This window comes from Chelonia mydas, chromosome 3 (genome assembly GCF_015237465.2).
Source record: "Chelonia mydas isolate rCheMyd1 chromosome 3, rCheMyd1.pri.v2, whole genome shotgun sequence".
In the NCBI taxonomy this organism is placed as follows: Eukaryota; Metazoa; Chordata; order Testudines; family Cheloniidae; genus Chelonia; species Chelonia mydas.
In genome coordinates, this window is record NC_057851.1 from 187,794,307 (window position 1) to 187,805,654 (window position 11,348).

The window sequence follows — 11,348 nt, forward strand, 5'->3', positions numbered from 1 at the left end:
TAAAGACTGTACCAATACAACCTGACAGTACAATTCGCAACGCCAGTTATTTTTACACTATCCCACTCGAGGGTTCAGACCCAAAAGCAGCTACATGATTTGGGTAAGTTTCAGAAAGTTATAGAAAATGTCACTTCTTGGGATATCACATAATCTTGTAAACAAATTACAGATCCCTGTTAGCAAGAATGTTCATATAGAGCTTTAAACCTAACTTCTGATCTCTCAGAAAAACACCGTTCAATGACCACAAGGAACGTTTTTTACTTATGCACTTTGAACCATAGCCAGTACAGGTGCACCCCAACTGTGCAAACACGAATCCAGTAACGACCAGCGTGGTAAAATAACGTCAGCCCTTACTGTCGTTCAGTTTCTTTTAATATGTCGAAGAACACACCTGACAAACATTTTAGCTCAAGATCCTGTGTACTTTAAAATCCAAAAAAAAGATCACGTTATCTACCTTGTCCACAAGTATGTTACTAAATAGATCCTTGGGCATCCATGGCAGCAATTCTCTATAATCCCCCAGGTAGAAAGTCATAACAAAGGCTTGCGGATGACAAGGCTAATTTAAATTAACAAGTATGTGGAAGGCTTTAAACAGCTACTAATTAGTTTAGCTGGATCTGAGGTGATCCAGGAAGACCACCACTGTGGGGAACAAACACTCTGTAAAATTTTTCAACCAACTGAAGGATTTTATGTTTTTTTAAAAGAACACAGGGAAATTATTTTAATATACATGAGCTCAGACAATCAACAATGCTGTACTCAGGTTATTGCACTTGACTTCTGAGAGAAGCCCATTATAATTAGAACGGGTCAAATAATATTAATCAAATAAAAAATCTGGCTAATCTTGGCTTCACCAAGCATTCACAAACCAGTGCTGTTATTTGCTAATTTATTAGGGGGCCAAAAATATTTATAGAATATTACAAATGGCATTTTTTTGGAGTTTTTGAAATACCAAATGTTGGTATTTGAGCTACCAAATTGATGTTGCCAATATTCTGGTGAATAGAGCACACCTTGCTGTGACAAATACATGTACTCACCAGTCTCAAAGCTTCATGAATACGAAAACACTTCAGCTAGTTCAAATTGATCTGATGCCGCAGCATTACCTAAATATTAGTGGAATAGGCTTTTTTGCTAATCAATAAGCTCGAGCTAAAATAGTAATGCATGAAAGGAGGCCATCCGAGACAAATCAATTGCAAATTCAAAAGGTGGGACACAATTAACAGCCTTTTAAAATTTTTTAAATTAACAAACATCCTAGCTCAGTGGTTCTCAAACTGTGGGTTGGGACCCTGTTTTAATGGGGTCGCCAGGGCTGGTGTTCGACTTTCTGGGGTCCAGGGCTAAAGCTGAAGTCAGAGCCCCACCGCCCAGGGCTGAAGTCGAAACCCGAGGGCGGCAGGGCTCAGGTCACAGCCCCCCACTCTAGGGCTGAAGCCCTCAAACTTTGGCTTTGGGCCCCCCTGACCCGGGCGGTGGGGCTCAGACTTGGGATTTGGCATCCCTGCCCTCGGCAGTGGGGCTCAGGCTTCGGTCCCCCTGCCCGGGGTTGTGTAGTAATTTGTTGTCAGAAGGAGTCACGAGGCAATGAAGTTTGAGAAACCCTGTCCTAGCTGGTTCTGCCTGCAGCAACCACAATCATGACCTATCCCTGTGGGACAAATCAGGCATGACAGAATCAACATTCAGCCATGGAACATTCGTCAGATGAGAGAAATTCTTCGCAACATTTCATAAATTTAACAAACTTCCTTAAAGAAGCAAACTGGTGTCAGACCGCTTTGCTCTGCAAGTTCCTTTTAGCTACATAAGGAGTTGCAGGGATGGAGGGAGACATGTCTGCTGATATCTCACAGACTGGGGGGAAACCTGGTTCCCCATTCTGCAAGAGGTTTTTGAGAGTTTTAAATTTGTTCCTCTCTTAAAACGGGATGAATGGTCAATCTTGAAATTTTTCACAAACTGATGATAATTTTTTTTTTTAAAAGTAAGATCTGGTAAATCAAAACATTTTAATTTTGACTTTTTAAAGTTTTGTAGTATAAACTAACAAATTTCAAACCCCCGCAAAAAAAAAAAAAATTGCGGGAGATTTGTTGAAACTGACCCTTTCCCCAGGAACAATTTTTCATTCGAAAACTCCTTACCAGCTGTGGTCACCTCTCCTGTGCCAGACATCCCAGTTTTAACTATTTGTCTTCTAACTATGCTCCTCCTGCTCAGCCTCTGTATACTTTTTTTAAAAAGGCAGATGGTGGGTCTGCCCCTGTACTAATGGCAAGTGTGTAGTGGAGGGCAAAAGTGCAGAGTTCTTCCCCAAACACACACTCCACAGTGCCGCACAGGCATTCTAAGGCAGGGGTTCTCAAACTCGGGGTCGGGACCCCGCAGGGGGTTGCAAGCGGTCAGCCTCCACCCCAAATCCGCTTTGCCGCCAACATTTATAACGGTGTTAAATAAATTTAAAAGTGTTTTTAATTTATAAGGGGGGTTCGCACTCGGAGGCTTCCTGCGTGAAAGGGGTCACCAGTACCAAAGTTTGAGAACCACTGTTCTAAGGCCTTGGCCATACTATTGTTGCAGTGATGTCACAGCAGCAATTCTCAGCCTTTTCCAGACAAAGATCCCATGTTAGTGAATACATGCAAGTGAGATCTGGCTGTTCACGGGCAAAGCAATCCTACATTCCACATATTCTCTTCACCCGACTCAATTGTGATGTTTTTGCTTGATTTATTTATTTTTCCCTTTAATTCATAACTTTAACTCTGACCAAAATAAATACTATTATTGCATCAGGAGGATCACCCCATACAAGAGAAAAGCCAACAGAGAGGCTCACCTGCCACTCTTCTTCCCAGCTACTGACTATCAAAAGGAAAGAGGTGAAGCCACAGGCAGAATGACTGGGATGTCCCTATTTCATGCCAATTGGTGGTTGGCACCATTGTAAGTTACAGCAGCCTTAGGGCTGCTCTAACTCAGTGCAAGGAGGAGCAGTCCTGCATGCAGATGCAGCAGGATTGGGGTGTCAAATGTGGGCTTTAAGCCATCTCTGCGCGCACACCTCTCCCTGAATTGTGCAGTTCATCCATAGCAGAGTAGATGGTCTTACATAACAGATACAATTCAAATGTAAGTTTATCTACATATTTTACCATAAATGTATTAGACACTTTTCCTAATAAATTACATGTACCGAACTATTCTCTGGAAACAGCAGTTGGAACTACTTTAGAAAAAAAAATCCACTGTCAATTAAACATAGCAACTATGAAAACCCATTTATCTGTAAAAATATTTAGACACCAAAATTGAATAAGCAAAAATAATACAAAAACCACCCCAAAAAATCTATGGGTCAGAGTCCAGATTGTTGTGTTGCAAGGAAATCTGTCTCTTCCCCTCCCCCCCATACTTGATAAGAAGAATGTATTTGTTTAGCTTGTAGACAACTTAAGATTTACGATCTCTTCAACTATTCACTTTCTTGCTTTTAACTGCAGAGGTTTTATAAATGATGTGCTCGGTAGTTGAACTTTAGTCACAAAGGATATGTCTATGTTGCAAAAAAACCCCAAACAAAACCCCAAACTCATGACAGCAAGTCTCGAAGCTCAAGTCAGCTTACTTGGACTTGTGCTGTGGGGCTAAAAATAGCAGTGTAGATCTTCCCACTCAGGCTCTGAGATCCACACCCATCCCCAGGTTTCACAGCCTGAGCAGGAAGAGCTACACTGCTATTTTTAGTCCTCTAGTGTAAGCCTGAGTCAGTTGACCCCATGCTCTGAGGTGGCTGTTGGGTCTGATGTTTGTTTGTTTGTTTTGCAGTGTAGATGTACTCTCAGTGACCTTACCTGACTTCTTTATATAGTGTTTTGGGTTTTGAATTAACTATAATATCGAACATTTACACAACTGAACATTAGTAAGCTAAATACCAGTAGTTTAAACCTTAGCTGTAGGTGATTAAACACAATCTTCAAAGAGATGGACTTGTCTGGCTGGAATGCCTGAGAAATGACTTTGCCTCTACGCCACCTCTAGCTAGAGTCCTTCAGTTCCAACTGGAACCATCTATTGTGCAAAACCAGCCCATGATCATAAACCTTTAAAAGATATTCCAGGCAAATCTAAGGGTACTACATATTAAATTCCAATACTGATTCTAGAGCTTACAGGTCAGCACTTCGTCTGTTACATTACACAGCCCCCTGCTCATATATTTTGTTCACTCCTTCAGCAATAAAATCCTTCAGGATTTAACTATGGATCCCAAAATATATCAAAGATACTAAACAGGCATCTACTAGACAGTTCCATTCTCTCCTTGTTGTTTTCACCCTTCCAGTACTATAGCCCGCTCCCTTCATTGTCACTAATGCAAAGGTGTATACAGAAGGTCAGATTCAGACCTGGTGTAAACAATGCAACTCCACTAGCTGCACCTGCTAATATCTGTCTAGCTCCTTAATAATTTTTATTGTGCTTTCTTGAATTCCTTCTGATTTGTCAACATCTTTCTGATACTAAGGTGTCCTCACACTGAATGTGCATTATTCTAGGTGTGTGTTATCTTCCTGGTCCATAACATGATCCCTCTGCGTAGGCAGCCCCATGTCAAAGCTAAAAGGAAAAGGGGGCTGTTAATAGCATAAGAAGTAAAGGGAAGGTATCCATTTAGCTGTAACCTATGCAAGGAACAGCTTGAATCTCCAATGTTTGAAATTTAAGCCAGCTCCTTCCTTGTGTCTTAACACATCTGAAATATATACACACACACACACACACACACACACACACACAGAGTGTTCTTGCATTTCTTTAACCACAGGCTTTGAACTCTGCAATTTAAAACATTATCACTACTAACTTCAATATAAGCTTTTTGGGGGGGGCAGGGGCGGGGAGGCTGTGCAAAACCAGTCTGTGCAAGTCCTAAGCGATAATGATCCCCTCCACAGCTCCCACTGAACTCAACGGGCCTGATCCTGGTCCCATCAGGATGAAGAAAAATCAAAGATTTTAAAACAAATTTAAAATCAGAACCTTTAAATTCACTTTTCTTTTTAAAAATCAACCTGTTTATAATTAACTTTAAAATTATGATGACCCCTATAAAGGCCCAAACTAACTGTAATATTTTAAAAATCAATAAATAAAAACTTGGTGCATCAGTGAGCCCTCCCCACATTGGCAAGTTAAAGCGTTCTGCTTTTTAGTTATATACTGTATTGCGGGGAAAACATCTTTAACTTCTGAGGTCGCCTCATACTTATAAACATGTCACAATCAAGTATTGCACTGGGTAAATATATTATTTTCAGTCTTTACAATGGCGTGAATGCTGGTATTTGCACTTCTAACGTAAGTACTTCTCAGTTTCTGCTGTTCAGAGAAGATTTGGTCTTAATGTACATAGTTTCAGTTTAGCTAGCAGGCGAAGAGAGAAATGAAGAGAATATTCTTTGCACCACTTCATTCAAAACTGAGAAAACAATTGGAAGCCGAAAAAACAGGAAAGCTGATGAGATCAGTTTCTGAAAATGTGGAAGATCACAGGGCCTGATTTTCAAAGGTATTTAGGCACCTAAAGATGTAGATGCCCAGTGAGACTTTCAGAAGTCTAAATACCACTTTCGGAAGTCTAAATACCAGTCTGTCAGTTCACTACCTACATTTAATACTGCCTTTGTTTAATAAATCAGTTAGTTGTAAATTAAAAAAGTTTATGAAACATATTCTTTTGTATCCAACACATTGTAAGGTCATGTTAGTTAACGGGTAAACAATTTTCAAATGCTGTTTTGACATATTTTTAATTGAATTGCAATTTCCCTCCAAATGCAGCTTGACAGAAATCACAAGTAAAAATAATCTAGTAAGTAGAAAATGGTGAGTGATGCATTTCTTAACACAAAAAACAGAAAATGAAGAATCTGATTAAATGTATGTTTAGCTGTATAATTGTGTAAATAAGTGTGTATAAATATAGTGTATTCTCCTGGTAACAAAAAGTTACCACCAAATATAGTCTTGACATTTTGACAATCAGCATGTTTTAATGCTTCTACCAGCCAGAGAGAATGTTTCTTTAGGGAAACAACTCCAGTACAAACGCAAAACAAGATTTCTATTCCATAAAAAGTCAGTGGGCTCAGGGCCTTGTCTAAACTAGTGTTATTAAAGTTGCTCGTGGCACCTGAGTTTCGTAGGGGAGGTCTACTCATCCTAGCCCCAGACGGAGCTCTTAACTGCAACAGCTTGAGTGTGATATGTGATGAGTTCGGAAGCTGGGAGCAGCACAGCCTTCGCAGCAGGGAGTTTGTTTATAAACTGCGGCAGGGTGATTAAGATAACAAAAGGCTTATCATTAAAGTAAATTAAGGGTTGTTAGATGATCCTGAAAGCACTGCCAGGAACTTCAGTTAAAAGACAGGTTTCAGAGTAGCAGTCCTGTTAGTCTGTATCCGCAAAAAGAACAGGAGTACTTGTGGCACCTTAGAGACTAACAAATTTATTAGAGCATAAGCTTTCGTGAGCTACAGCTCACTTCATCGGATGCATGCAGTGGATGTATCCGATGAAGTGAGCTGAAGCTCACGAAAGATTATGCTCTAATAAATCTGTTAGTCTCCAAGATGCCACAAGTACTCCTGTTCTTTTTGTAGTTAAAAGATAGGAAACAAAGGGTAGGAATAAGAGGTGAGAATGGGAAGAGGTAAATAGTGATGACCATCAGGGATCTGTACTGGGACCAGTCCTATTCAACATATTCATAAATGATCTGGAAAAAAGGGGTATGCAGAGAGGTGGTAAAATTTGCAGATGATACAAAATTACTCAAGATAGTTAAGTCCAAAACAGACTGCGAGGAGTTACAAAAGGATCTCACAAAACTGGGTGACTGGGGGGCAACACAATGGTAGAAGAAATTCAGTGTCGATAAATGCAAAGTAATGCACTTGGCAAAATATAATCCCAACTATACATACAAAATGATGGGGTCTAAATTAGCTGAACCCGAAGAGATCTTGGAGTCATTTGTGGATAGTTCTCTGAAAACATCTGCTCAATATGCAGTGGCAGTTAAAAAAGCTAACAGAATATTGGGAATCATTAGGAAAGGGATAGATAATAAGAGAAAAATATCTTATTGCCTCTATATAAATCCACGGTATGCCAACATATTGAATAGTGCGTGCAGATTTGGTCACCCTATCTCAAAAAAGATACATCTGATTTGGAAAAGGTACAGAGAAGGGCAACAGAAATGTATGAGGAGACATTAAAAAGACTGGGACTTTTCAGCTTGGAAAAGAGATGACTAAGGGGGGATATGACAGAGGTCTATAAAATCAAGACTGGTGTGGAGAAAGTGCATAAGGAGGTGTTATTTACTCCTTCACATAACACAATAACTAGGGGTCACCAAATGAAATTAATAGGCAGCGGATTTAAAACAAAAACAAAAAAAAGTATTTCTTCCCAGTCAACATGTCGAACTCTGCCAGGTGATGTTGTGAAGGCCAAAACTATAACATGATTCCAATAAGAACTAGACAAGTTCATGGAGGATAGGTCCAGCAATGGCTAATAGCCAGGGATCTAACATTATGGGTTTCCGTAGTGTAGTGGTTATCACGTTCACCTCACACGCGAAAGGTCCCCAGTTCGATCCCGGGCGGGAACATGCTTCAGACTTTTTACATCTATTTCCTCAGTTTCATGCTCATTGAACATCAAGGTTTATTAACCAATAAAAAATATTAGACTAAAGGTTGATCGTTATTTACCACTAAGCAATTAACAACTAGTGTTTAAATTTAATTTTGGGGGGAGGGATAGCTCAGTGGTTTGAGCATTGGCCTGCTAAACCCAGGGTTGTGTGTTCAATCCTTGAGGGGGCCATTTAGGGATCTGGGGCAAAAATTGGGGATTGGTCCTGCTTTGAGCAGAGGGTTGGACTAGATGACCTCCTGAGGTCCCTTCCAACCCTGATATTCTATGATTCTATGATCACGTTCTGCATCTCCCTCGCCTCTGTTTGCCAGAAGCTGGGAGTCGGCAACAGGGCAACATGATGATTACCTGTTCTGTTCATTCCCCCTGGGGCACCTGGCACTGGCCACTGCTGGAAGACAGGATACTGGGCTAGACAGACCATTGGTCTTACCCAATATGGCCATTCTGATGTTCTTATATAGAACCCAGACGTATCTGCTCCCTGCTGTTACCCACTAGATCCTGCTCTCCTCCCAGAGCTGGGATAGAACCCCGGAGTCCTGACAGTGTCTCTCTGTGTCCACAGAGTTAGTAATAAAGTAAGAATATACATTAAAATTTTAAACCTAACCAGTGTCCCTTAAGTGACTTGCCACAAGATGTCAGAACATGTTGTTATGAGAGCTGAGTGGGTCTGATATTTATTTAATTTTCTTTCTTTTATAAAGGAATTAGATACTGGGCTCCTGTCAGTTAACTGCTAAGTTATCTGCCAAAAAACTAGAGTTTAAGTGCCTAAGTAGCCCCAGGAATCACAATTAAAGTTGTCCCCCGCTACCAAAATCTGAAACGTGCCCCGGCGTTGCTCCCAATGATAGAGCTGAAGTGGAGGTAGCAATTTGTGGCATATTTTTAGGAAAAGGCTGGCAGAAACAATGGAAATCTGGCCACCACTCGGGAGCAGGGGCAGGCCCAATAGAAGTTATGGGACCTCAGTATCTCTCAGGAAGTGGCCCCCAACACTCAAAATTTGCCACTGAATGGTGTTAAAAAACCCTATTTGACAAGCAGTTTCTTTTTGGCTTACGTCTGGACAGAATTAGAGAAAAACAGCTTTATCTAAACAAACTGTGCCCTAGCTCCAGCTAAGTGCAATTGGCTCACTGTAGACTTTAAACACCGTTACTAGGCACTGGCATTTCCTGATACCCAATACAGACTCTAAACAGCGTTAAAATCAACATTAAAAATGAGACCGTGAGCGCCACCAGGCAAGGATTTAACTTCTTGGTCAGGGAGCTGAATCCACTGTAGAGCACTATTTATAGCAACAAGGCTGCATTAATAATAATAACCAGCCAAAGTGAGACACCAAGGCACATTTGCGCTGAATATTCTCTAAGTGCCTGGCATGCCGCGGGTGACAGATGAGGTCAAGAATAATAGTACTGCTGAACAACACATTAGTAACAGGCAGCATTAGTAACAGGCATTTAATAAGACCACAGAAAGATGACGATTCCCCCCCCGTAAACATCTGGTCAATCCCAAAATGCTTTTGCCATGGAGGAGAATGGATCGCTGCTCAGCCCGCAAAGGCCACAGTTCTGGTGCTTTACTCTGACCACAAAAAAAAGAGCACCAAGGCTGGATACAATTTTTGCAAGCTCCTAGGGCTTGCCACCGAAAGCACTGATTTCTGGTTTTTCCCCCCGAGCACCAATCCTAGCCTCAGGAGAGCCTGAAGCCCAACCCCGACACACAGAGGCTGGCGCTAATTCTACGCTGCCTTGCAGCAGGCCGGTTTCAGGCTGGTGTGACTCCACGGGAGTCACTCCGGATTGACGCCTGTTGGACAGCAGAGCAGGATCCAGCCCACGCCCAGGGCTCTCTCGGAGAGCCCCCACCCCAGAGACGGGCTCCTACCTGCCAGGCGGAGGGACAGCAGCAGCCATGGGCGCCCCCGCGCTCCATCAGCCACCCCACGAGCGCCGCCGCCGCCGCTTCCCCCGCCCCAACAAAGGAACCTCCCTTCGCCGCCGCCAATCCCACCCCCGCCCGCCGAGGCGGCTACGCTCCGGCGCCAGGGCCCGGCCAATGGGAGCCTCCCTGCCCCGCCTTTCGCCGCGCAGCCCCTCGGAACGTGAGCCCGGGGCGGGGCGGGACGGGACGGGGCGGTGCGAGGCGAGGCGGGGCGGGGCGGCTGCCGAGCGGCTGACGGCACCAGGGCCGAGGGGCGGGGAGCCGCCCCGCCGTTGGGACTCGTCGTATTTAAGCGCCGCAGCCGGGGTGTGGGGTTGCCGGCCGGGGGTGTCTTTGCTCTCGGCGGCCGCGCAAAGACATTGTAACGAGAGACGGGCCTGACACACAAGCCCCAGCGCCAAAGCCGGCGGGCGTCGTTCAGCGCTCAGGGGCCTTTCGTCAGGGTCGCTGCCGCCGCTCTCCAGGGCTGAATTTACACGGCTGAAATTGGCGTGTGTGAGGTGGCTCCTCTTACCCGCCCGCGCCCAGCCGTTCCCAAACTGCAGTGTGCCCGGAAACCTCCCAGGCGCAGAGGTTTTACATTTCCAAAGGGCTGCTCCTGAGCCGCGCCAGCAGCGTCGGCCCGTGCACGTGCAAGCGGATGACTCATTGCCCATGGAAAACACACATTTGCACCCAGCAAACGAACGGTTACTTGTACACATAAATGCCTTGCTGCATTAACTTTTTAAATTGATTTGTTTGTGAAAATGCATAGGATGTGGGAGGTCGCAGAGCTGTGAATTTAGGTAAGTCCAGGCTTGACACATCTCACTGATTTGACTTCCTTGGGAGCTCACAGAATTATGCTTAGCATAAATAGTATTTTCTAAAGCCTCCTGGTTCAGTGTTTCTGAAACAGATGATTCACTGTGAGTGTGCATGGGAAAATGGTAATTGTGGGACTAAATCTGGCATACAGCTAATGGTACTGAGTGACAGATTAGAAGAATATGGGTGCCATTAAATATGGACAACTAGCCATGTATTAATATCTGATGAAGAAAATCTTATTTCTTCCCAGGAAATTAAAATTCTAGTAGCTGTATTTTTGGCATGGATTTTTATATCTTGGCCAGTGGCCGTACATTTCTCTGAGGATTGAAACCTAGCCTGCCAGGTCACTTAGCGGAGGAGTGAATTTTTTTTTAGACCTCTCAGTTTGAGCAGCACATACTATGTAAAATAGTCAACTGCCATGTCCAAAAATTAAAAGCTTGTTTTCCTGTAATAAACCTTCATGATTGGGTGATATTTGACCTCCTCTGTGACGGGACTAGGAGTTCATCCAATCAGCAAGGTGACACATGCTAATTGCCTACAATTTGGCTACAGGGGGTCCCCGGTATTAATTTCCCCCTTATCCATTGTTTCAAATATCCGTCGCTCATCACTAGGGGAACATGTTCTGATTTACGTTGGTCCTAATCCACATAGCCATCGTTTGCACAGATCGGGACCGACGTGAATTGGAACACATTCCCCTATTGTACAATACTGTACCTGCATCTGCCAGCCATGTTCAAGGCTTATTGTCTATGGAGGACATTCTCCATCCTGATTAAGGAGAC

The 11,348-nt window shown here is 43.2% G+C and overlaps 1 protein-coding gene and 1 non-coding gene across 12 annotated transcripts in view; one reads left to right on the forward strand and one right to left on the reverse strand.

Annotated features, from left to right (window-relative positions):
• CEP68 (centrosomal protein 68) overlaps window positions 1–9,911 on the reverse strand; it is a 28,344-nt gene extending 18,433 nt beyond the window's left edge. For 3 of the 11 annotated variants that reach the window (XM_037896046.2, XM_037896043.2, XM_043543953.1), the window contains exon 1: window positions 9,682–9,805. Coding sequence is in view for 6 of the 11 variants with exons in the window: in XM_043543956.1 (XP_043399891.1) it covers window positions 9,682–9,729 (48 nt within the window). In the remaining 5 variants the exon portion in view is untranslated. Of the gene's footprint in view, window positions 1–2,177; window positions 2,281–9,681 lie in introns of those variants that run through there. The other 8 variants (XM_043543954.1, XM_043543956.1, XM_037896048.2 and 5 more) reach the window with 8 other exon arrangements.
• Window positions 7,651–7,723, forward strand: TRNAV-CAC. The gene has a single exon. It is a non-coding gene; the product is annotated as a tRNA-Val (tRNA).
• Window positions 9,912–11,348: the final 1,437 nt, after the last annotated feature.